This window comes from Labrus mixtus, chromosome 12 (genome assembly GCF_963584025.1).
Source record: "Labrus mixtus chromosome 12, fLabMix1.1, whole genome shotgun sequence".
Taxonomy (NCBI): domain Eukaryota; kingdom Metazoa; phylum Chordata; class Actinopteri; order Labriformes; family Labridae; genus Labrus; species Labrus mixtus.
In genome coordinates, this window is record NC_083623.1 from 11,225,294 (window position 1) to 11,252,914 (window position 27,621).

Genomic DNA, 27,621 nt, shown 5'->3' on the forward strand with positions numbered 1-27,621 from the left:
AGTAAATGTTTAGCTGGACACTCAGCGTTAATGCTCGTTAAAGAAAATTCACACCTGGAAGATATCTAATATATCTACAGTACAGCCAGATTTAGTCACATTAATGTAAACAAGTTGTCTCGCACAGAAAACATGATTGATTCTTTCCCCCTTAATGAGGATTGTTTGTGTCAGAAAAGCTAAAACTGAAGTTAAAAGCTGTAACGTAAGACATTTTATTATTTATAATAATTACAATTATTTTATTTTTAAGATATTTCTGGGTTATATAAAGTTGTCTCTAGTTTCATTATTTACAACACAGTAGTTTATACCTTGAGCTATAAAACATGGAAAGTCCATAGTAGAAGGAAACTCTTGTGCTTCAGGTGCTCCTTGAAAATGGAGGTCGATGCTCTCAGAGAACGACCTTAGACGTTCAAATTATAATTCTATGGACTCCTTCTCTCAGGTTAGAATCCAAAGGAAGAACTGGAGCACACAAATCACTTAAGGCAAATGTATTTTGGTTTACAAGATGACAACTAAGTCATATAGTTGTCTTATAAATAGTTTATATATTGTAAATATTATCACACTAGGGATGGGATGTTATATGATAGGATAGGTTAGGATAATACTTTATTGATCCCCAGAGGGGAAATTCGGGCATTGCAGCAGCACAAAGACAGTAGAAGAAGGTCGTACAAATAAAAAATGTTAACACAAGAGATAAGATTAATATAAATGGGAGGTATATACAGTGGGCTACACGGGTGCTGTCGCATTTCCGGTACTACTTACAGCCCACTTTCATCAACCAGTGAGTGAAGACTCGCTGTGAGTAGTATTTAGCTTTTTCAAATCTTTACATGTAATGTTTGACTGAGGAAGACTCAGTGCGCCCAAACGGTATTCCTCTGCACCAAAATGAATTGAATGCAGTACTTTGCATAGAAATTCCATGGTTGTTTGGGGAATATAGCATGCTGTGTTGATGTAGGAGTTTGCTAAGATTTTAACCTCTCACTGCCAAGTATTGTCCACTTTTATCTCTAATTTGGGGTAAGCAAAAATGTAAGGAATTCTAGCTATTAATAGAAAGCTCAGCTGTAAAGGATGGAGATGTTGAAAGGCTAACTGTTAAATTGGATCAAGCAAGGTCTTAGCCCTGAAGATCCATTAAACTATCAAAACCCTGTCTGCCTGCAGATAAAATAACAAGCAATATTTCATTGACTTCAACGCTTGCTTCTCTTCGTCTAAAACCCCCAGTTTCTCTACATAAATCTACATTATTCAATTAATACTTTTATCCAAAGTGCTCTGCTCCAGCGGGAATCAATTGAGCTTAACACCACCACAACTTAACCGCAATGAACACAGCTCTCGCTGACATGATTAAACCTTTTACACAGGCTTTGATGTTGCATTTACTGGCAGCCAAGTGTGGTTGGCTAGAGAATAGTGAGCCCGTGGTCAGGGTGGAGATAAATGCATGATGTGTCGTCTGGCGTCTTTCTTTCTCAGGAAAGATGTTGATGTCTTAAAGTCTTGAGTAGGTAAAGTGGATGGCAGCAAGATGGCTCTCGCAGACAAAGACGTGCATCTCTGATATTTACTAGCTATTAAGAACAAAGCGACAAACCATGCAAACTTAATAGAGTGCCTACTTGGTATTAATTACATGGTTAATGGAACACTGAATGCTATAAGAGACAACTGGACATGAAAGGCATACATTTTCCATCTTTGTTGATGTGGAGATGCCGGTATCAAAAGCAGAGAGAGGTTTTTCTGCTTGAACAGCTAAAGTGGTATTTTGTTGTTTTTAAACACTGATGGTGTGTAATGAGTTTGAGGAGGGTTAGGGGGATAAATGGCATCTTATTTTGGAGTGGAACACCCCTAATGCTTGGGATCTCACATGCAGCTGAATGGACTTAAGCCTGTGGGAGCTCATATTTATTTTATTTATTTAGCTACTTTCCTCATTGGCCTGGCAAATACTTGAACCTATGGGAAATAATCATAATAAAGGACAAACAGCTCGCTAGTTGCAGCGGCTTTCCTGAATATGAAGCCGCTGAGAGGCTAAGGTTGGGCCTAATATATTTGTCCGACGCGCTTTCAAAAGAATACTGTGATACGTAAAAATAAGTTTGACTTTTTTTATTAACGCAAAAAAGATAATCAAGTTAACTTATAATAACGTGCATTAACTCATAATCACAGTGAGCCACAAACAATAGCGGTCAACAAAAAATACGGCAACCCAGCTCACCCCCTCTCTTCCACTGAGAAGAAAAGGTGAACAGGTGAGTTAAATCAATACATCTCCGCCCATACCCATGTGACCCGACATCCCCCCACTCAACACAATCCTAATAAATGATATAATAATCAATAACCCAAAACACCAATATATAACAGACTACCTTAACCTTAAATAAATAGCACAAAGACAATTATACCAATCCATGGCTCCAACACTAGTGGTTTGATTTAGCACAAAAGTTAAACATACATGATACCCCTTGCTTTCTTCAAGGATTCAATTTTTTGTAAATTTGCTTTTTTGCTTCCTTGTTGAAAGTTTGATCAGTAGGCTGACTCCACTCATCTTAATAGTAAATGTGTAGTTACCATTAGCAGCCCGTTAGCTTAACCCAGCACAAACTAGAAAGAGGATGTTGCTGTCTTGGCTCAATGTTAACAAATCCACATAAAATATATAAGCATAGGCTCAATTATTGTCATGTTATGTCATGTTTATTTTTTTTACTTAGAAAATCATAAGAAAAAGTACACAATGTGGTTTTATATAAAGGTACCATTTAAGCCGGTTAGCTTAATATAACCCAACGCAAAAGAGGGAAGTTGTTAGCTTGGCATAAATCCACCCACTTAAAAACCTTTTAAACTGTCTTTTAAATGAGTTATATCATGTTTGTTTTTTCCTTACAGAACCTAAGTGTAAACCACATTGCATACTCTTGTTTTTTTTAACAGGAAGCTAACTTGAGCCAGTAGCAACCCAACACAAGCTGGAGATAGGGAAGTTGCTAGCTTGGCTAAAAGTCACCAAATCCATGCACAAATACTCCAAAAACTCTTTAGTCATGTCGTTTTCTTAATTTCCATAATATAATTGGCTAAAAAGCAGGCCTATACAATAGAGGTGGGGAAACATTGATGTATGTAAAGATTTAAGATTCTTATCTTCTGAGATTTTAAATAGATTCATAACTTCCAAAAATCTTTTTTTTTTTTTTTTTTTTGCTTATCAGTCACTTCCTGCATTCAGTAGAATGCCAAACAGAGCAACAAGAAATTCAGCCAGTCTCACAGATGACTGGAGTAGATCCTGAAGTATGGACTAATTCAAAAAAAAAAAAAAAAAATCATGAATCCAGAATCGTTTTGAATCAAAAATCGATTCTCAATCAAATCGTGATCCCAAAAATGTAATCGAATAGAATCATGAGACACCCAAAGATTCCCAGCCTTACTGTACAATGTTGTTTTTCTGAAAGCTAACATTGGAAGCCTGTTAGCCTAACGGAACACAAAAGAGGGAAGTTGTAAGGCTAAAAGCGAGTAAATCCAACTAAAAATAAGAACAAGTTATATCATGTTTGCATACCCCAAGAAAGACCCTTCTCGGTGGTAGAACTTTCTAAAGGTCCAGGGACCTTTCGGGGGCAGGGCCTGTAGCGCCTGCAGCACTGACGGTCTCTTGATTGGTCAGGTACTTACAGTGTTTTACGTCACCCGCCATGTTTAAAAGACAGCAGCTGCAAGCCCACTGTTTATATTTTCAATGTGCTTCAACACTACTATTCATGGACTCAGAGAAGAAGGTTTTCCAGGGTTGATTCATTGAATCGATTTGCAATGCAATGCATAGTATCGCACAAATGATGATGCTGGCCTGCCTGTCCCGTATATGGCGTCATCTTTGTCATATGGCCTTCGTCTTCCTTTAAACCGCCACCTACCGGAATGGCGACGTAATGCTGAGATACTTTTATTGCTTCTCTATACGTCATTGGCCTTCAGGCCACGGTGGAAATGCTGACAATTGGCCACAGGAACACTTTAGTTCCTTGAAGAGAAGTCCCTGGAACCAAAAGTTTTAAGGGAGCATAAAGGGGCAACTGCTGTTTACCAGGAAGCTACCATTAGCAGCTAGGATACAACCCCCAGTAAAACCAGAAGGTTCTTTTATCCTAGTTCAACACAAAGACTGGTAAAGGAGCGATTGTGAGCTTAGCTCAAAGGTGAAAAATCCAACCACAGAAACCTCAAACGCATGAATTAAAACCTACTATCTTATTATATTTTAGCTTTTAGAAGAGCTTAGTGGAAGGGCGACACAATGGGATTTATTCCCAGTTAACTCTTTCCAGAAAGTGAATGCTCCCGAGCAAGAAACTATCCTGACAAAACCCCTTGCATGAAAAACAAAATATTGATTTTTGCATTGGAGTTTAAACAGTAAGCACACGAGATGTGAAATTGTTATTGATGTGCTGTTAGCTTTTTAAAAACCTTGAAACAGACCCAGGCTTGCTCTTTCCAAATATTTCAAGTCATGTCCTAAGATGAGTTAATTGATTCTTGCTTTGGTTGTCACATGTTGAGGTAGCAGGATAGAGTCAAGCTCCTGAAAAGACGAGTAAGAATATGAATCATGGTACGTCTTATATTGAACTATGCCTAAGCCTTGTCAATACTCATGTCGCATCCAAAACAAAGTGCATTACAATATAGGAGTTATAAAGTGAGTACTTTTTGCGTGTCAGGTGCTACTGTTGTTAGCTCGAGCCCAAACATCAACAACAACCACTTGTTTGTGTTCGCAGCTGGAGAGAGCTTAAGCCTCCATGTGTGTCTCTGTATGTGTGTGTCTGTCTTTGTTTATGTTCGTGTGTCGTCCCTATCTGTTTTATCTGTCTATCACGGATGCTACTTCAGATGTAATTTGTTCCAGCCGAGCTAATTGAAACCTCTATTCAGCGAGCTGCTGTGGACATTGTCCATGCTGAAAAGGCGACAGTCCTTTCTCTCGCCACCATTGTTTGGGAATGTAATGAATTTTATGTTGCTGCCGGTAGAGACATCCATTTTTCTCTCCTGGTCCCAGTCCTTTTGTCGTGCCTCCCCACCCATCCTTCAGTTCATCAATAGCCACTTTATCTGCCAATCTGCGGCAGGGGAATGACATTATTAGGAGGCTAAACAGCACCTCTAATACAGGCCCTCCCCTCTTTTTTCAGATCTGTACAAAAACGGACTTCAGAGGGACACCTTTCTACCTTTCATCGACGTGCTCAAGGTAGAGACAAAGTCATCCCTCTCTTTTTCTTGTTAATTTATTCATTTGTTTATCACACACACATATATACACACATACACACATTTGCATGAGCGCCTCTGTCCCTCTGTGTGTCTTTTTTTGCGAGTTGCTCTTTAGTGGTTTGATGTTCTGTGCTTCCTGGATGCCTTGCACAGTGTCACAAAGCTGTCTTTGATCATACCTGGGCATGATAAAGACTCACACAGAGAGCGAGAGAAAGGTAGCGAGAGATGGAAAGAGCGCAAGTGAACACAGGAGATTTAAGTAAGAGATGGGCGGATGAGCTGAGTGACTGACCCAGACTGCTTGCATTTCAAAAGTAAAAAGGGGGAGGCGTGTGGTTAGCATTTCCAGCAAAATATCTACTTTGCAATTTTAAGCAGGTAGAACCATTATCCTGCCTGCATCTCAGATGATCATTGATGTGTTTGGAGTGATCATGATCATAAATAATTGCATCATAATTTGTGGTCATGCATTTTGCAACAGAGAAACGCTGCATTCTTGCGTCTTTTATTGGTATTTAGTCCAAATATTAAAGGCAGGCATATCCAGCTGCAGTGTTTGGAGTGCTCAGATGTGCTGCTTGTTCGTCATTATTCACTAGACAAACAGTAAAAGGAAACAACAACAGTGTGGATAAGAATTCAACAGAAAAAGGGCACTGGTGTAGATCAGTACGTGGAGCAGGCGCCCCATATACAGAGGCTGCAGTCCAGGATGCATCGGCCACAGGTTCGACTGCCCACCGTTCCTATCGATACATGCATTCCCCACTCTCTACTTCCCACATTGACTGTTCTCTCTCTTTAGCCCTCCTATCAATAATGGCCAAAATTCACAAAGAGTCATCTTAAAAATCATATGCCGCACATATAAGCAAACAAACATTAAGGATTAGGTGGATACAAAGTACAGTAACCAGTTGGTGATATACTTCCCATAATATATTTGTAAACCTGCATATAAGCTGCTTGTAATACAGCAGATGTTTTTCTGGGTGTAACATCTTCCATGACTGATGGATGTTTCCTAAACCAGAGATTTCACTGAAGATAAAAAATATATGGGAATAAAGAAATGAATTGTTGATACCTTAGGATAGGATAATACTTTATTGATCCCCAGAGGGGAAATTTGGCGATTGCAGCAGCACAAAGAAAGTAGAAGAAGGTCATACAAAATAAAAAATGTAAACAGAATAGATAAGATGAATATAAACAAGTAAGTTATTATAAGCTATTTCTCAGAAGTATTTAAAAGAGAAATACAAATGAAAATATTAATAAAAATATAGTTTTAATTTACATAAAGACATGCAATCTAAGTTCTCAGGAAAAGTCTGGCTGTCTTACACTCAGAGCCAGTATAATGTTGCCGATACATTGTTCCATTTAAATAGAGAATGATAGATAGATAGATAGCTACCACCATTTGTTGTTGAAACAACATTGTTTTGGCTCTAATCATTGCATGATTTGCCTTATGCTCATATCACGTCATATCAAACATCTGGTTAGAATAATATCTGAAGAATAATAGGTATCAGTGTATATATCTCACACAACTATTTGCAAGCAACATTTAAGTAAATTATGGATTATACTCTGTACAATATGATTTTATATGACTCCTGATCAGGCTCTAGATATCGTACTACCTGTGCTGTTGCAGATTTTTTTGATCCCATGACATTTACCTGAGACCTGCTGCCTGACAAACGTCAGGGTAAGAAAAAGAAGGAAATCTCCACAATGATGCTTTAACAAATGAATACAGGTTAATCTGCAGCATCCAGTCCAAAGAAGGTTCCAGGATCATCAGACATCCAATGTATCTTTAAACACACACACACACATATGGTAACACAAGCATATACACACATAAGCAGTACGCGTACTACAACAGGGGAGGCCTTGGAGTCACTCCCGTCCCCACCCACTCTCCCAGCAGCACCCTTGCCCTCTCTAATCCACCCTCATCAGGGTCCTGAATGCCTGTTGTTCTTCTCTGCCCCTCACTACCTCCTCTTTCAGGGTCCCATGTTCCCCTTTGTCAGGCCATCTGGTTTTCGGGGTCGGGAGTTTTTTGGGGGTGCAAGGCTCTCTCTATAGCAGCCTTCTCAGAAAAGTTAAAGCGTGTTTTAGCGGGGTCACGCTGCTAACTAGCTGACCCTTAATAGATTGAATTAATGCTGGCAGGGAGCAGCAGTGTGGGTCCTCCTCCCTGAGGCTGCCAGCCCCTGCATGTGCGTGCCTGAGTGTGTTTCCATAGAGAGTGAGGGTGTGAATGAGGGCATTAAAAAGTAAGAAATAGCCCCTGACCTCTCCCTCCCTATTACCTGAGCCGGAGTGGAGGAGGTTAATCCGCCTCTGTCCAACTCGGTTGACGTCTTTATTTAACTATTGACTTCTGATTAGTTGGGACCCCCTTTTTCCTCAGCATCCCATCCCCCAAATGTGTCCTAATCTTAAAAGGATGGGTTTTTCAACCCTATGTCGATCTGTCTGCGTTAGGTATTTAGTGCTCATAACTGCAGTCGATGTGGTTAATTTTCTTTGCAGACCATTTGATATTCTAAGTGTTTTGATACCAATGTTGCCTATCTGGTTTCAATTCTGATATCTAGCTTTAAGTATTGTACCTTTAAGATACCAGTGATATAAAAACTCAAACATTTTATTGGTGAAAAACACTGATTGCTGACATTTTGCCAGCCTTACTTCTGATTATTGTGACAAGAGCATTTCCCTGAAGATGTTCTGGATAAGGATAACAATTTTTAAGTAGGCCTATTCAGTTAGTTTTTTTCAAAAGGCCCAGATTTGAAAAAAGTTCAAGTGCAAATGGGCAGGAGATTTACATTTATTACATTCGACCTTTTCAAGCCAGGAATGTAAACATGTCAACACAACAAATGTTCACCTTGACATCACGTTAAGGTGATGTTTCATTAAATCCCATGTTCTAAATAATAACATATTTTTATTCAGGTTATTTCTACTAATTTCCCCCTGCTTGAACAGTCTGGGTTTTAACTCTTTTTTTTTTTTTTTTTATCACATAACTGTTTTCATTCCTAACTACATACTAAACTTCTGAATGTGTAAATTAGCCTCCTCATGAGAATATTTCTCTGATATTCAAACAATGTACGTGCCGATAAATTTGACATGTTAGCAGCTTCATTAAAAGAAAACACAATGATGATGCTTTTCACCAGGAACTAATCTTTATGTTTGTGCCGTTATTTGCTCATTTTTGGCTGCATCAACAGCATGAAAACTATTGTCGCTTGTCGTACCTATTTTTTGAGAGGAGATTCAGAGGCCATATTAAGGAAAAGGACCTCGTCCAGTCCAAGAGCCACCTCCTGAATAGCTATGATTGGAGTATACAGGGTGAAGAAATGTGGGGTAGTAACACAAACCGTGCATCCTGGGGTTGTTTCAGTTGGCACACATTTCCCATCACCACTAATTAGACATTGAGATAAACCTTCGGAGGGGAAAATTCCCTTTAATTTAAAGTAGATGTTCTCCTGACAGGCAAGCGACTTCAAAAGACCCAAAAGTCCCTGACTGCTTTGAAATATTTAGTTTGTTTTCTGTTTTCATTCACACAGTCATTTGTAATTTCTTGTCCTTTTCAGTGCCTCTGTAGACTCCATCAGGGACTCTATTCAGTTGTTTGGGCTTCTTTTTCTTTGTAGCCATGGCAAAGCTCAGAGTTCTGTAAAATACAGGGTTTAAGGGCTTTTTTTTAATGGACACTGCCAGTATTGTAACTAAGATTCTCTTTCTCCCTCACAAACCGTCCTCCCTCTCCACTCCACTTTTCATTGCACTCTCCCTCTCCAGCCGCGCTCTTTATTCTATTACCATCCTGTTCTGCTCGCTGGCTTTACTCACCCAAGGTCAGGTCTCTATATTTTGGTAGCAGAATAGTGACTTTATTTTCCCTGTGCTTGTTCGATTGCAGTTGCGCACAATGCTACCGAGGGGTGGGGTGTGTGTGTGTGTGTGTGTGTGTGGTGGGGGGGGGACATGACAACAACCCTGAGGCAACTTTGAGTATCTGTGGGTTTCAAGCTGTTAACCCTTCTTTTGATCAGCTCTCCTTCTCCTTTTTGTGTGTGTTATTGTTAATAATTCGCAATCCGCTGTGCAGTTGGTGATGAGAGAACAAGAAATATATAAATAAAGGCAGGATGATAGAGACAGAAAAAATGAGAAATGAGGTAGGCCTTGGTGAGAAGGACGGCCTGGCAGTTCAACTCCAATAGATGTTGATGTTTGATGACTGCCATTGTTCTTCCAGAGAATGTAATAGCAGGGCAGGTTTTTTTTTTCTTTCATATCAGTTTGTAACTTGTACAAAACAGAACAATTTAAAAAACTACAAAATCGATGTTGCTCCTTTTGAATTCTGCCTCTCTATTCATTACCTATTTTTTAATTGATCCACTCACCTTGGCTTGTGTTTTCCCTGCAGCCTAACTGATGTTTTCTAATCTTTTATCATAAGCATGGGCCCGTGTCAGATGCCTTTGATCAAACCTGCATGCATGCGCACAGGTGCATTTTAATCTACTTTATGTATTCATTTGTAAAGCAGGCCACCTGCAGACTGATGGCAAAATTAAATTCACTTTGCTTACATGAACATTTGATGCCATTTTTCTGTTTTGTATGCTCGCTGCCTCTTTTTCACTCCAGATCAGCACACTCCCCTTTTGATGCCTGTTTTCACATTTGTAACATCATTAAGCTGAAAACAGCTGCTTTTAGATTTTATTAGATGTTGTGAATTTAATTTTTGTGTTAGGAGTTATTTGCTCGCGGTTAAAGACTGAACTAATACCGATGCCTCTCTATGAAAAGTAAAGAAACCGTCAGTGAAATCATTTTTTTTAACTAAGTTGTTATTTCAGTTTCAACAACATATGCAATAATATCTACAGTTTTAATTTATTTTGTTTACAGCTGTATCTATGATATCATAGATAATTAACAACATTAAATTACAATTTCTCCAACATTTATTTGAGTATGCTGAGCCCATTGAAACGACTATCACTGGTGTCTGAAAGAATCTCATTATTACCTTCCACTTGAATTCCCTCCATGTATTAGTTTGTTACAAGATGCGCTTCAGTACATATTTCATCCCATTTGTCCTTTGGTATGTCTGTATTCATTTCAGTTTCCCATCTCCCTTTTATCTGCGATGTATTATTCAAAGTCATGTCCGTAAATACATAATAAAAGTGAACTATCCTTTTCTTACTACCATTTCATGTTTGTAGTTCAATTGAAAACTAATCTGGAGTGGGCTCCAAGACTTTGATCCATTCATTATGTTTAGTTAAAAATGTGCTTCATTGTAAAAATCTAAAGAAGTTGTGCTAGAATGAAAAGACTAGAAAAGTGTCTAAAAGTTGTAGCAATAAATATAAAATAAACAGTTATAGTGCAGTGACTGAATTCACTATAGTTACAGTGCAGTTAGTTATTGCACAAAGAAGTACTGAACAGTTAGCAGCAGTAAAGTCAATATTGCACATTGTATTCCCATCTTGTTACGAAAGCAGGGATATGGGTTGAGAAGTTTATCCACAGCTTTGGGGAATAAATCTTTTCCTAAGTCTGTTTGTCCGTTGGTTCTGAGTCTGCCTGAGGGAAGGGTAGTGTCCAGGAGGAGATGTGTCCGTTTAGGATGGATGAGACTCATTTGTGAAGACTGATCGATTGGATGTCTCTGAGGGATGAGAGAGGGGAGCCAACAGTCCACTGAGCCGTTTTGACCATCACCTGAAGATCAGTTTTTTTTCCCGATGCAGTGTAGCTATAGTAGCAGACAGTGGAGCCGTACAGCAGGTTACTCTTGATTGTGCAGCAGATCCCAATCAAAGTCTGTTGTGCCATAGGGTCCTCAGGAGAAGGATTCATTGCTGGGCTTTCTTTATCGTGTGTGCTGTGTTCAGGTTCCAGCTCAGGTTCTCTCAGAGGCCCCCCACCCCCAGGAATTTAAAGCTTGTGACAAGTTCCACCTATTCCTTGTTTATGTGCAGTCCACTGTGATGTGTGTTTTTTTTTTTTTTTAGTCAATTATTATTCCCTAGGTTTTCTTTGTGTTGAGGTGCAGGTTGTTGTCTTTACACCATCCAGATAATGTTTGGACCTCCTCCCTGTAAGCGGCCTTATTATTGCTGGAGATCAGACCTACAATGGCGGTATCCTCTGCAAGTTTGAAGAAAGGTTGGAGCTATGGGTGGATGTGCAGTCATGGTTGTACATGGAGTGGAGAAGTGGACTGAGGACCAGCCTTGGGGTACACCGGTGTTGAGGATGACGTTTGAGGAGATGCTCTTTCCCAGCGTGACATGCTGAGGTGTGTTGGTGAGAAAATCCTTGATCCAGACAGAGGGGGGTTCCTAACTGCAGTGTGTTGCAGTTTGCTGGGGTAATGGAGATGAAGGCCAAAACTGAAGTCAACAAACAGCATTCTGACATAGGTGCTGGTCTGTTCCAGGTGGGTAAGGCCTGGTGTAGTGCGAGTGAGATGGCGTCGTTTGTTTGTCTTTTGGTCCTGTAGGCAAACTGGTGTTGATCAAAACCAGCTGGGATGCAGGCTTTGATGTGGATAAATTCCAGTCTTTTCATGCATTTCATGATTACCAGAGTCAGGGCAACCAGCCATTAATCATTCAAGCTTGAGGCTGCCGATGTTTTGGGCACTTGGATGGTAGTTGCATTTTTCAGGCAGGTGGTAGCTGGAGCTTGTAGTGACTGATGAATTGTGTGTCTGACTGCAGCAAGCTGGTCTTCACATGCCTTCACTGCCCGGCCAGGGCACCGCTGCTTTGTTGCCGCCTATGCTAAGTAGAGCCCTCTTCACCTGACAGGGCTGCAGGATGGTTGGCTGGTTGTTCTCTGAGGGTGTGATGAGGGGGGCTTTTTGGAGATTTGCTCAAAGCATGCAAACTATTAGTTGAGCTGGTCTGGGAGGGAGGGCGTTGTCGGTGGAGTGGCGCTGGTGGCTTTGTTTGACGTTTGTGATGTTCATGATGCCATAAACAATAATGTGGGATGCACTGATAATACTAATTATAAGAATGGCTTGGATTTATATAGCAGCGTGTATGAGAGATTCTGCAACATGGTCTGTGAGTGATGGCCTGATGGTCTGGATTTGTTTTTAAAATGAATGCAGGCTTAGTAATGGATTTGATGTGTGACTGGAATGATATGATGGAGTCCAGAAAGGCGTCCAGGTTACATACTTCTGGGTATGGGCAAATGGAGCAGCCATCGACATCAAGAAGATCTCCAACCTTCTGGAGCAGCGCCTCAGAGGTCACAACCTTGAGCTCTGTTTTGTTACTCTCCATTTTGAGAAGGTTAGTTGACATCCAGGTTTTTGTGCTGTGTATGCAGTTGACAATTGACTGATTGACTGAGGGGAGAGACTGGGTGGAGGGTTTAGCACTGAGGTAGAGTTTGGTGTCGTCGACATAGCAAAGAGATGGTGTAGATGCTGAAGAGAGGGGGACCAAGGACAGATCCTTGGGGGACTGGGGCCAGGCTGGAACTGGAATCACTGGTGGTGACAAACTGCTCCCTGTTGATGTCTATAACAGATGTGTTTCTGTTGTGTTGAATCAATTGATGCTGGTAGCTATTTGCCTAACTTCTGATTCAGACAACATGTTATTAATTGTACAGAAGAAGTTACCTGCTGGACTCAGTTACGATGTCAAAAGTGAAAGAAAGTGTCTGTAGTGTGTGAGTCTTCTACTGCCACTGGAAAAGATCAGCGACATGCAGTTGTAAGACATTTTCTTGTAAGACATTTTCTTGTGAAATTTCAAGAGTAGGGACTATTAACAATCTCTGTTAACAATTGAAACAAATAATTTACGATCATGCATTTTGTAATATTTATGACAAAGACCCCATGAAACAATGAGCAATAACATAGCAAGGAAAAACTGCCTTTAAACAGACAGAAACCCCAAGCAGGACTAGACTTATTGGTGGATAGCTATCTGCCTCAACTTCCTTAAAAGTAGCGGTATTTTAAAACCTGCTCTCTCATTGCAGAGCTTTAACTAAAGTGATGCAATCACTTACATGGAGTCCATTTCTGTGTTTCTATCAACTTTGGGGTCCTTGGGCGATCAGGTGCAGATAGCACAGATTCCACTCAATTCTGCAGCGGTTCGGGGTTTGGGTCCTCATCAGGGCTCGAGATGGGGTTGAAGGTGGGGGGTCCAGTGAGGTCCTGGATCAGGAAAGGTGGGGCCTCCGACTCAAAAGATGTTTCCCCAAGAGGAGCAGCCCAGGCAGGGGGAGGTTGTGAGAACGACCTCTTGGAACAAACCACGGCTGGCCCAAGGCGGTCACACTTTAAGGGAATAGATCATTAGGTGTAATTAGGGTGTTCACATTGTCATGTACCCCCCCTGACTGCCCAAGAATGAATAAAATCACCAGATACCCCCCCACACATACACACACACACACACACACACACACACACACACACACACAGCAGCTCCCCAGTTAGTGAAAACACTTTGATGTCAGAAGAGTCGTCCAGAACTTGCCAGCATAAAGGCACTGTTTTAAGCTTTCTCTCTTTTCTCCCCTCTTGCTCGCTCTCTCTCTCTCTCGACCCCTCTGTCCCTCCCCCTCCTCTCTTTTCTTCTCTCTCTCCACACAAGGCTGTAAGATACACATGCTTGAATGAACGACAACCTTTCTCCCTATACTCTCTCTCTCTCTCTCTCTCTCTCTCTCTCTCACTCCCCCCTTCGTCTCATTTTCAGCCTTCCCACCCTGCGTTTCTTTGAGGTCTGGTCAATTCTCTCTGGGCCCAGACAAAAAAAGCATCAAATGTTTTCTGCTGCCGGGTAATGAGGGAGTGGACCTCATCAGGGCCCAATAGTCAGCTATCCTTGGCTTTTGTTGCAGCTCAATGGCACCGTGCTCTTTGAAAAACTCAAAAGCAACTTTTTGAGGAGTAAAAGGATGAAGAGAGATATGGCAGGCTCAGAGGGGAGCAGAGGCAGACATGCGAAGGAGAAAAAAAAGCCACTCTGTTTTTATGCTAAACGGCTGTCCAGAAGGAGCAGTGGACAGCCCGGACAATGACGTGATTGGAGCTACATGTGTTTGATTGACTTTCTTTTTAAGAGACTCTGATTCTCAGGTCTGCCATCGCTCTTGTCAGCACTCCCCCCTCGTGTCTTTGAGTCCTGCAAGAATTGAAACTCGGGGGGGGGGGGAGGGAATTTGTAGGGGAGCTACTTCCAAGTTGCTTTAAGTGAGTCAGGTGCACATTAGACTAGTTTTTTCAAACCGATACAATAAGAAAGTAGTGCCCGTGATGATTCAACTAATTCTGTAGCACTTTGAGATTTGTTTTGAATTAATTTTCAACATGAAAACAGAACAGTTTACACCCAGTCTAAATTATATCAAGCCTTGTTAAAAAGGGAAAAGGAAGGGGGTGCACACCGCAGTACAGAGGTCTAAGTCCTAAAGAGTGGGCGGCTGGGTTCGATCCCACCTGTGGCTCCTCTCCCGCATGTTGCTCCCCACTCTCTCTCTCTCTCTCTGCTTTCTGACTCTATCCACTGTCCTATCTCTAATATAAAGGCGTAAAAGCCCCAAAATGAATCTTTTTTTTTTTTTTAGGGAGAAAAGGAACAAATTCTCTCAGTCAAATGTGTTTTGGCTCCACATTTAATTGATTCACTTTTCACAAGATCTATGACAAAAGCTCACTTTTAAAACGTTTTGTACGTCATTGTTTTGTTCATACACTAATCAATTTATCCTCCAACTTTTCAATGAAATCACAAAGTAGAACAGGCACTCTAATTGTGTGGCATCTAATTCAATTATCATTCATTATCAATGATTGCTTTTAACCGATAGCGAGAAAGAAAAATCCAAACAACAAGTATGAACATGTTGATCATTTAAGGTAGATTAAACAGAGTGGCACTGACAACTAATAGACTGCATTTTAATCATGTTATGTCTTGAACCGTAGGTGTATTATTATTATTTCAGTAATTAACCCTTAGATAATCGTATGAAACATCAGACATTTTAGAAATAAAAATGCCAGAGGTCAAAATGATGTCTCTTAGTTGCTTGTTGTGTCCTAAAAATGAGGATGCAAAACCCAAATATTTTTTAATCACGAAATTAAAACAGAGTCAATTTGACATTTGTACAGCTGCATATTGTAGATCCTTGTTTCAAACCAACAGATTTATCATAAAATTAATTTATTCAACACCTTATTATTTCAGCAGTACACCTGATAGTATATATAGTGTGTTGTTGTTGTTGTTGCTGTGCTCTGTGGGATGCACAGAATAAAGTAACAGTAAGAGAGCAGATTGAAAGCTGCAAAGTAGAACGACTAAGATCTGAGTCTGCGAGATGATGATGGAGGGGGGGGGGGGGGTTGAGGGGAGACAAGACCACAATGTGTAGGCGGATGAAATCTTGGAGGAGTGAGAACTTGACAATCCTCTCAAGATAGATAATCAAGTAATGACCCATGAGGCCTCAGCCTCATCTGATTATAAATAACCAATGGAATCATCACTGCTGATTGTGTTTCCATTTCTCCTTCTCTCTTTCTCTCTCTCTCTCTCTCTCTCTTATTTGTACCTCACTCCTCCGTTAGGAAACTGTGTGGCTTATTTTATTTTTTTTAACGCAGGTAGAGACGCTACATAAAGAGAGCGTAAAGAAGAAAGACAAACTGAGTTTCTAATGATGTGGCGACCACAGTGACAAGTTTTTTTTTTCCCCCTCGTTTTTGAGAGACTATTTACCCATTGGAGGGGTCACAGGAGGTTGATGAAATGACACCTCCCTTTTGTGTGTGGGGGAGGGCGAGTTTGTCAGGTTGTTATTAAGCCTGATTCAACCAATTGGCTCGGAGTGGGAACCCCGTTTGTGTGAGCGGACACAGAGATAAAAAGTTGACAGCAGAGAAGAATAGAGTATTTCCGTCCCTTTGCTTTGTGATGATTACTAATTATCCTGCAGCTTAAGAGGGCCAGTGGCAGAAATTCACTGATTTCATAATTTCCCCAGAGCTGTCGTCGAATACTCAGTCAGCCACCAATGGCTCAGATGGGATGATATGCAATTTCTTTCTTTTCTTTGATAGAATGGTGGAGATGATGATTATAGTTTGTGCTGCACCCCCTGACATGAATCCTGTTGACGTTTTACACCGCGAGGAAAAGTTTGAACTCTCCGTCACAAGTTCACCCCTGCTGTAACACACATGAATAGCTGCAGGAACAATAGATCAAACCAGTAAAGCGAGAAGACATGACACAAAATCACAGGACTGTCAGAGGAGAGGGAGACCTCTGCCCGTCTGCCAAGCTCAATTAGTTCAACTGTTCTGATTTAAACATCCTTTGGAGATGTTACCTTGAGGTTTGGATCTCGAGCTTGTTACAGCCCCTTTTACAATGCCTTTAAAAGACGGGATGTATGTCTCTGTTACGTCTATGTGAAATGATAAGGAACAATGTGTGTGTACTGTAATCGTCAGATCAGGTTTTCTGAGTATGCATGTATGTAAAGCTCTGCGCTGTTTGTCTACACTTCGCCCCTCTTTTGCTTCTATTAAGTTGTAAAATCACAGACTGTGACTCCACTATTTAGCCGGTCGTCCAGGGTGTCAGTGTAAAAGTACAATGGTGGCGTGACAGCAGAGTGTGTGATTCTACACAGTCTTATGGCGATGTGTAAACAATCATTCACAAGCTTCACAACCCTCTACTATTCTGGATCAGTGCTTTTTTCATAAAAGACAAGAGGGGTGTACTACAATGCAAGTTCAACGTACCCAGGTCCAACTAGAGATATTGGGTACCAAGAAGCTGGTTCTGGCCTTTATTTGTTAGCGCAGGTTTTCCTCTTCAAGCTGTGTGCAAGCAAGGAGAGTTTAAGTCAGACTGAAATATTGAGACGCAATGATGATGACACAAATTGAATTGAAGTGAAACGCCACCGCTGCTGCTGCACGGAAGCAGAGGGAAACTGCAGAAATGATTGTATTAGTTTGTAAATGTATTAGTGAGTTGGTTTAAGCGTTCAATGAACTGCTGGTGCCTCCAGTTTGTGCCCAATGTGAAGACTGCACACAGTACAACTCTTAAACGTTCACAAAGACACACACGATTTAAGCAGAATAATCAGTAACTGTTATTAGGATCAAAGTCAAATAGATTTATTGATTTTATTTCATATGTGATGATATATGAAGACTATGAATCTTTTATTGCATATTAAATTAAGTCAAATTAAACAAATCACTTTTCGGTCGCTGTAAATACTTACTCACAGAGTAACTGGGCGGCTGTGGCTCAGTGGTAGAGGCATACATCTCTCAACTGGAAGGTTAGAAGGTTTGATTTCCAGCCGCTGCAGCCATTTTGAAGTGTCCTTGGGCAGGATGCTGAACCCCCCCCCCCCCCCCCTCCCCCCTCCTCAATTGCACCTCTGAGTGACCTAGCCAGCAGTGTGAGAATGCCTGTCAGTGGGTTGAGTTAATACCGATGGGTACTTTACGTAGCATGCTCTTCCATCAGTGTGTGATACGAATGGATAAATGTGACGTGTAGTTTCAAAAAGAATCGTTGAATAGAAGACTGGAAAAGCTTGATACCATTCCCAGTTTCTTTTACTGTTTATCATTTAAATCTGCAAGTGGAAACAGTTCTCAACTAACGCACAATTTACTCGTCAGATACAAAACTACCATGACATGCTGTATTAGTCAAACTGAGTAAAACAAACTGCAGCTCGTTTATAAATCAAAGAAATTACATCAGTGGGTTAGGGTTAAGACATTTATCATATCTTATTATATGTTATTATAATCACACCAAAACAATGGGATTTTCCCGACGTTTAAGCAAAAAACTAACAGCCATTTCACACCTTTCCCATCTAAAATGCTCCAGTGGTATTTTTTGTTGAAGGTCTGCCATTTGCCACTGATGTAAATACAGTCTTTTAATCTTTTTGTGAGTTAGTACCCCGTTGCATAGTGAAGGCAAAGCTTACAAGGAATCATTCTTGGCACACGTTTTTCTAAAGCTATTATAAAGTATGATCAACATTTACTGAATAATTATAATAAGGTAACATTTCTATTGCACTTACCCATAGGCATACATTTCCTCTTACAGTATTACTTTTAAACATAAATAGGCCTCCTTTTAATATTTGCTCTTGAACTGACTTCTTGTGTGTCCTTCAGTTTGTTGTGTATTTCTCTTGTGCGCAGGAGTACTGCCACGCGGTCAGCCTGGACTCCGGGATCGACTACAGGAGGCTGGACAAAGCTGAAGCGGGGAAACTCTACTACCTGTAAGACAAAACACACAGACGCATCCACTTACATTGATCTGATTTACTTCCAAGTCCAACTCATCCTAGAAGCTCTGCGAGGTTCTGATAGAGAGTTGAAATAGAACCTGCATCCACATCGTAAACACGCGCGCAAAGGGGATGTTTGTGCTTGTCATGAAGGACGGGCAGAGAAGGCAAACAGACGGATAAATGGGAAGAGGCAGACTTGGGAGTTTTATAAAGACCTACATTACCTTGAGAGATCCATGAAAAGCGTGGGAGAGGAATCAATAGAACATGAGAAAATAAAAGAAGAGCTTGAAAAGCTAGTTTCCTATTTTGCTCATTACTTATACGCTGTTATGAGCACACACATGCAGACAAACAAGGTATGAATAACACTGCGGTTGCTCATCGCTGGGTTGGAGCTTTCAAGTGCTTTCGTCTTTTCACTGTATGTAAATAGACACATAGCACCCTTTTACCCAGAGTTAAAACACAAGCACACATACAGACACAAACACACACTTCACAATGTCATTTAGCGCGTATTCACAGGCTAATGCTCATGTTCAGAGCCCGACATCCTGTTTTTTACTGATGAAGTGAAAAGCTAAGTACCCCCCCCTCCTGTGCTCTCCTTGCTGCCACCGTTTGATGTGGCCACTTCAACATTATTAATTTCATATCCTATTTTGTCTTTTCTCCGTCAATGCCTGCGTGTGTGTGTGTGTGTGTTACTGTGTTTTTGTGTATGTGCGTATATGTGTTGTTCAGCACAGAGGAGCCCGGTGCGGAGGCCTTCCTTGATGCACTGTTTGAGGAGCTGGCTCTTACTCAAAAAAGTGGTAAGAAAGTTGAAGAAAAAGACACCATCTTTTATGGGAACAATGCACCGTGTTCTCATGGTGGCTCTACTGTGAGTTGTATATATTATAGTATATATATAGTATATTTAATGCTAGACAGTTAGCTAACAAGTGTAAGTCCTCCAAGAAGTAAAAAGCATAACCCTTCTTGACATTTATTCCATCATTCGCGCAGTATCTTTGTAAAACTGCAACAGAGCACTATAAGGCGTTGAAAAGAAACAAGGACAGAAAATAACTGTGTGACTCTGGATCTGCTCCAGGTTTCTGACTCTTCCTCGCCGCTGTAACTTGAAATGTTTCTTAGTGCTCTGCTCATGGTGCATTCATGTTGGGTCTTTGAACACAACATAATAAAGAGTATGGTCTAGACCTGCGTATTTTCTGTCTTGAGATAACATTTGTTATGAATTGGCGCTACACATATAAAGATGGATTGATTGATTGACGATTGATTGATAGAGAGCTGAACTGTCTCTGTCTCAAGAAGTCAAGAGAAAATGAAATGATCATTTTAGATTTAGCTTTAGGTGATTAAATATGGTTTAATGACGTTTTTATGTTTCAGCCATATAGAATAAATGTTTAAGTCTTTGTTTCCAGTTTCAATAAAAGCTATATTTTTCTTAAAATCAAATTTATCTGAGCACTTTACAGTATGTCTTTATGAAATGTATTAACAGACTGTATTAAAAACATTGTTTTATACTGTGGATTCTGTATTATAATAGATGGATCCTTTATATTATTCTCTTCTTTCTTCCTACTTTTACAAGTTAATAACAGCAGATTCCAAGAAAAAGGATTCAACTTCTTTGATTTAAATTACGTATTTCTTCTTAGATTATTAAGTGCAATGGTAAAAACTGTATGGCGTGAGCATCACTTCTTGTGTGTGTGTGTGTGTGTCTCCATAGTAACAGGCCCTCGGCTGCTCACAGTGCTGGGCAGAGACGTGACTTTGGAAAAGACCTGTGGCTCCATCGCTGACTGTACTTTTGAAGAGCTGTGTGGCAGAGTGAGTTCTTATCCTAGTTTATATTTTCCATTACATCGTTTTTAACAGAAATTTCAAGTTGCTTTTACAGTACGTCAGATTTGCTTACCTGAAAACCTTTACCATATGTATATATTATATATATATATATAAATAGCTTTTTTTTCTCAATAATTTTTTTTTATTGATTTTAATTTCATAATTAATATTTTGAGAAAAACAAAGCATCCCTGATTTGATTTTCAAGGAGCTTATTGTATTTACCTTGTAAGGTAACTTTTGACTTTTGTCAGCATTTGTCTTTATTCGCCAGATTTAAGATGTCAAATGAAAATCACAAAAAACCTCAGTGACACAAAATTCATCTCAGACCGCCTTAAGAGGTGAACAAGTGATCACCCCCAATCTGTTTCTGACTCAGATACACATATTCAAAATGTCATACAGTACACTCTCACACAAAATCTACAAACCACTAATCAAAACTGCTCAAATTCAAAGCACTTCTCTCTCCTCTTTGTTGCCTGTGCGTTCTGTCTCTTCCCTCCTCAGTGTACTTTATTGTCCTGGCCTTTGCTCTCGAACTAAATCACCTTCCCTCCATCTCGCTCCCATTTTCTGCTCAATGTCAAAAAGCAAGTCTATTGACAATTTTGTGAATAGTTGAGCCCGTTGTGCCTCAAATGAAGCAGTGCTGTGTAGTAATCCGCTGTAAAGTCTGATGCCTGATGGACAGCGGTGAGCTTTTGCAGGCATCCCGGCTTCAAGGATTTTTCTCCCATCTGACATATGTTGGCACGTCCACTTTAATTTTGAGAGCAATCATCCTGAATGGCAAAGAACCAAGGACAGACACTAAAATAACAGTCTGAGCCAAACATACAGACTGCAGCATCCTAAGTGTGTGTGTGTGATTCAAGCTGTAGATTTAGAAACTCAAGTTTGCTCCTGGCTTGTTTTCCAGCCTCTTGGTGCCAGTGATTACCTGGAAATGGCTCGGCTCTTTGACACCGTATTCATCCGCCATGTTCCTCTGCTCACACTGAGCCTGAAGGACCAGGCCAGGCGCTTCACCACCCTGATAGACAACTTCTACGACAACAAGGTACTGCATCTCTTTGACAGACAAAGGGTACGGCTTGTAACTGAAAATAACCAATAAATAAATACAAGGGATGTTCTTAGCGATTGAAATCCATGTTGATTAGTCTCAAGGTAGGAAAACACTCTAGATCTTGTGCATGCAGTTTTGTGATGAGCTGCGTCCTCCGTTTGGACCAAGTGGGATCGCAGCATCAGCAGGTAAAAGATGTCATTTTGGTTTGTCAAGTGTGGCTAAAGTTAGAAGAGCTGGCACCTCCAGCCTTTGGTCCTCTTTGCAGGTTAACCACATACCCATGCTGAATGTGGTTAAGCTTCTCTCCAGTCTACCAAACCACGCTGCTCCTACGAGATGCCATCTGTCCACTGGTTGCTGGTTAACATCCTGGCAGTAGAGCAGGGAAAAGGACCCATCAACTGGACCCACAGCCCCAGCTAGTGGCAGAATACTGCGTTACAGCTTAGACACAACATTGAACCGGCATTGTGGGCTACATGAATGAAAATATGAATAATTAGTTTAACTGAGTGGTAATTCTGGTGCCAACCAGCGAGGGTGACGACATTAATTCAGTTAGTCAACCAATCATGCACATCTCCTATCAGACCAACAAAGAAGGAGTGAAGATGTAATTCTGTACAGTTAAACATCAAGGATGATGGATGGTTTACAGTTCGAGGTTAGTTAAGTTTAGTTGAACCTCACTTCCAATCTCTCTCAACAGTCATTTCCTGTCATCACTTTAAGGTTGACTACATTATAAAAGCATAAAGTGCCTTAAAAATTAAATAAAAACTATATTATTATATTCAGTAAAGTCAACCTCAGTGGAGTACCAAGCTTTTTCTGGCCTGCTTCCTCACAGCAGCAGTTTAATCAATGAATTCTTTATCATCATTTTTTTAAAGGATGAAATAAAGCTCCTTAAACTGGCAAGAAATACATGTCCCATCATTTTTAAAAACTGGCAATTGATGAATGGTTTAACAGTAAGCCAAGGAAACAAGCACTCAATCTTGAATAATAAAAGAACCACTGTAAATAAAACTGAACATTCCCGTGTGTCATCGTCCCTCTGCTTCCAGGTGAGGGTAGTGCTGCTGGCGGAGGCTCCTGTCGAGCGGATGTTTGCCCACAGCGGAGGGGAGGATGAGAGGGACAGACAACTGCTGGATGATCTCGGCCTGAGCGGGGTAAAAACACATCTGATACAACAGATTAAAAACATGGAAAAGGACAATTTTTGATCTACTGGTCATTCCAGAAATCGTACGACTTTATGAAATCAAACTACTGAGCGCTCAGTTCAGATCATCTTAGAGTTAGCGGCCCTTCAGTTCAGATCAATGATTTATTTTGGGCTTTTTATACCTTTATTTTAGAAATAGGACAGTGAATAGAGCCAGAAGCCGGAGAGAGAGAGAGAGAGAGAGAGAGAGTGGGGAACGGCATGCGAGAAAGGAGCTGCAATTGGAATTCAAACATGGGCTGCCCGCTCTCGAGGTCCAAGTCTCTGTACATGGGGCACACACTAACCGCTAGACCACCAACACCCCGTTTATCGTTTGCTGATTACTAAATGAATAGGCCTGCAGACGCATATGTTAAGTTTTTACGTGTAATAATTTAATACACTTTATTGGCATTTGGGTTACTAATTAGAGTATACATCCTGCTTTTACACATATTTCATGTATTATATGTCAATAGCAACTGCTAAATGATGCATGTCATTGCTGAAACGCCAGTGATGTTTTCCATCACACATATCTTTTTCCCCCCCTTCTTCAGGTGTTTTCATATATACTGTGTATATAAACATATACAACTTTTCTTTAATTTTAACTAAAGCACTGTATTTGAAATTTGTACAGTATACTCGCACGGATTGGATCAGTAGGTCTTTGGATCAAACAGGCAACCTTTTTGTCCTAACCCAAATGTGTTTTTTTCGTTTATCATCCGCTTACTTAATGATGATGGCCCCTTCCTTCAGGATGCAGCGGAGCGTCTCACCCTGTTCACAGCCGAGGAGGAGATCTTTGCCTTCCAGAGGACCGTCTCCAGACTGACCGAGATGCAAACAGAGTTGTACTGGATGGAGGGAGACCGCAGACACTGCAAAAAACATGTGAACACTTAACACCTACTGCTGATTGCTAGACAAACATATACCTCTGGACAACACGGTACCTCATTAACTTCTAACACAGCGTAAGAGCAGTTCCTGTTTAGCAGAATAAGAAATAATAAGTCATATTACATCAAAGAAACACCTGATATATATATAGAATTGTAAGTATGCTAAACAAGATGCCCTGTTTGGCTTGGGATCTGACTTTCCTTCATGTAAAGTTTGTGTCTTCTTGTTCTCGTGTTTGGTCCTCTTTTATGAGGTGTGCTCTCTCCCCCTTGTGGACTATTAAATGAAAAAAGACCTCCCGAGCATGAGTGAACCTCAAAACAAACAGGTGCCTACATCAGGCAGAGAAAGCAGGCAGTGTCCCTCAGAGCAGTCAGCTACCGCCCTCTTGTGGCTGAATGTGAAAAGGTAAAACTATTCTGAAGCTCCTACTGTCCTTGTGAATTATTTATCCATACTGTCTGTGTGGTTTTGATGAAACCTCAACTGGTAGTAATTTAAAACGTTATAGTTATTGTTTTCATGTATTAAATTAATGAAACTACACCAACACTGTACTGTATGTTACAATATGAAAGAGAAATTTGGCTCAACTGTATTATGCAAACTGTACATTTGAATAAAATAAAATAATAAACATAATCTTTTGGTGAAGATGCAATCTCTTGAATACTGATTTTTTTTTTCAAAAAGTTGTTAAGTGATGTGTAATAAGTTTAAATGTGAATTTATTTATTATTTAATAAAGAAAGGGTCATACACATGATATCAAGAGATATATATTTTTCCTTTTTTCTTAAATACATTTTTGTGGTTTTATTTACTTTTCATTTATTTTTATCATGGGGTATTTTGTTTCATAACATGGCAAAAGGGTAATGAATTAAATAACACTAGTGTTATAATTGTAGCACTAAATTGTAAAAAAAAAAAATATATATATATATATATATACACCATGACATCTAAGACTAAAATATATATTTAAAGGATAATTACATTTTTGATGATAAACTATAAAAAAAATCAGATTTAATCATTTTTTTAGCTACAATCAAAAGGTAGATAGAAATGTTTACTGTATGTGGTGTTTTAAAACTTCTTGCTTTGTGCCTGTAGGTGGCAGCAGAGGGCAACTAATCAAATCGCGGCTTGTTATTGCCTCCATGTAAGGATGAGGTCATCCTAGTGCACACTCCAGCCTGAACCAACCCGCACTGACAACTACAGTCAGAACAGAGTGCTCCACCTACAGTATGCAAGCTAAGAGCCTTATAAAGGACACTGTGATGTTTAAGTGTGCAGCCAGTATTATGGCACTAACACAAAAACACAGGATTAAATGTATAATCTCATTACATTCAAGCCTCAATACGTGACTCAGAGGCCAGTCTATGTTTGTGCAGGTGTGTGGGTGTGTGCACAGATGCATGTGCATGGCGAATATCTGTACAATGTGCTTGAGTCTGACAGGCCCAAAGTCTATCCCACCATAACTCTCAATTAAAGAAAAATCAATCACACCCTACGCTCAGGCCCCTAATCCAATCAGAGCATTAATACTGTTTGGGGGAATCATCAAACACAAACAGTGATGGCCACCGTGCTTTGTGATTGTTTTAATTGGATAATTCACACTGGCTTAGAGGGGTGGTCTTAGTCTCTGTCCTTCCTGGACTACAGCCTTGAATACCCCCTGCTGACAGAGCGAAGGTGGAAAATAGCTTGCACTTTGTCTTTTCTTCATTTAAAAAAGGAATAGAGACTGATCAAAATAAGCACATTATGCCTTTATACTTATGGGCTTTACCTGAAATGTGGGCGACCTTGGATGGAATCAAGTTTTAAGAGAGCACACGTGACAACTCCATTTGGGTAAATGCTTAAATGGAGCTCAGACATTACACTGACACACTTAAACTACCAGGTTATGGAATGTTTGGACAAAATTTGCCCTATTCAAAGAAGAAATTGTATTGAGGATTACATGTGTTTGCTTGCCTTTGTGCTAAAATCAGCACTTGCTCTACACTGTTAAGACTCAGACAGGGGCAACTCAGGTAAATCTTCTTATCTTGGTGTAGAATAAATCAGGCAAATGCCAGCAGAGATACTGCAGCAGGGTGTTGAAGGGATACTCTGACTCTTATTTGGTTCATCACATAGACACGTATGACATAGAAATAGAACAGAAGGTGCATATCTGTATCCTGTTTTCATTTATCTTAAAATATTCAATTCTGATATCATAGTGGTTATGAATTATATAAAGTTAATAAAAAAAACAAATCTCAGTCACATACAGTTGTTTGAACACAGTATTTCTGCACTCACACAACACACACCCAGACACCCTGACCTCCCTCTGAGCATGCAGCCTGCCGTTGACTCCATAGTTCTCTGCAGGAGCCAAACTGCTGCATCAGGTATTCTCTTTGATGTGAAGGGAACAAAAAGCATTGCACAGTGTGAATACGTGTAGACCGACTATCTGCTGTAATCCTGTACAGTGCACACTTCAGACTGCTGCTATAAATGAACGCGTTTGTGCTGCACTATCCTGTCTGGGTAAATGTGTCAGTGAACACAGATAAACAATAGCGTCCAGTCTTTTTTGATAGAGCATGTCTGTGAGCCGGCTGATGTGTATATTGTGATGAAGGTCTCACTATTGAACACGTAAACCAGAGAGATATACTGTTCAGTTAGAGTTCAGTTTTTTTACACTAAAAAAGAAGATTTTTTAGAATTTACAATACAGTATTTTTAATAAGATATAACTGTGATGTAGGCTGTAGATTTTCAGTCAAATATTTGCAGGCTCATATATTGAAGAAATATCTTGTTTTGGTCTGCTGTGAACGCGCATTCCTGCACACAAAGCTCGAGCACGTGCAAATGGTCGCGCACCCTGCACAACATTCAGCCCTCCCTGGAACAAAGAAGATGTGAACCAGGCTATTTTCTCAATTCAAGGTGGAGGAGGAGGAGGAGGAGGAGGAGGAGGAGGAGGAGGAGGAGAGGAGGGGGGTTCAGAGCATCACTTACAGGATGGAGGACCATCTAGGATTTCTCCATCTATATCGCCCTGGCAATAATAAACGGGATGACGTAATCATGAACGAGGTAGAACGGACTCCTGAGGATAAGGGGGCGTGGCAGATCAGATTGAAGCTAATTAAAGGCAAAATCAGACATTAAGGAGCAACCAGAGAATGATGTGACTAAAAATGTGTAAGACGTCAAAAAATCAGATCACATGATGTGCATCAGATTATTTTAATGTTTAAGACACATCATGTAAGTTACATAATATCATACAATTAGCCTATTTTTTTTATAATAACCCCTGCTTAATACATAGGCTACATAAATACAAAACGTCGTATTAATTCAAATGGCATTTAACATCTCAGTGAACGTGTCAGCATTTCACAGGATGTTAAATAAAATACCATGAAAGAAAATCTTGTTTATAAAGATAACACTATATATATATATAATCTTTTGAATAAACAGCAGTTACTGATCTTTTCAAAAACATTAATGCACATATGTTTTATTATCTCAAGTTTTGGATGATGATGATAGGTCATAGCTCAATTTTTATTTCAAAGTGCCAGGAAAAAATGCACATGTTTAGCATTATGTACTCTTCATTTGAGTTTCTTTTAAGGGAAAAAAAAATCTCAAATGTATTAGGCCACATATCTAAAACTTGAGTCATTTCTTTGATCAGCAATTTGATCAATTGATTATT

General features: G+C 40.1%; 1 protein-coding gene across 1 annotated transcript in view; it reads left to right on the forward strand.

Moving 5' to 3' along the window:
* afg1lb (AFG1 like ATPase b) overlaps positions 1 to 24,522 on the forward strand; it is a 31,070-nt gene extending 6,548 nt beyond the window's left edge. Inside the window, exons 5-11 of the mRNA XM_061051962.1 lie at positions 5,262 to 5,320; positions 18,686 to 18,768; positions 19,528 to 19,598; positions 20,537 to 20,637; positions 21,581 to 21,721; positions 22,804 to 22,911; positions 23,715 to 24,522. Coding sequence (XP_060907945.1) covers positions 5,262 to 5,320; positions 18,686 to 18,768; positions 19,528 to 19,598; positions 20,537 to 20,637; positions 21,581 to 21,721; positions 22,804 to 22,911; positions 23,715 to 23,861 — 710 coding nt within the window. The 3' untranslated portion in view covers positions 23,862 to 24,522. The remainder of the gene's footprint in view (positions 1 to 5,261; positions 5,321 to 18,685; positions 18,769 to 19,527; positions 19,599 to 20,536; positions 20,638 to 21,580; positions 21,722 to 22,803; positions 22,912 to 23,714) is intronic.
* The last annotated feature ends 3,099 nt before the right edge of the window (positions 24,523 to 27,621 follow it).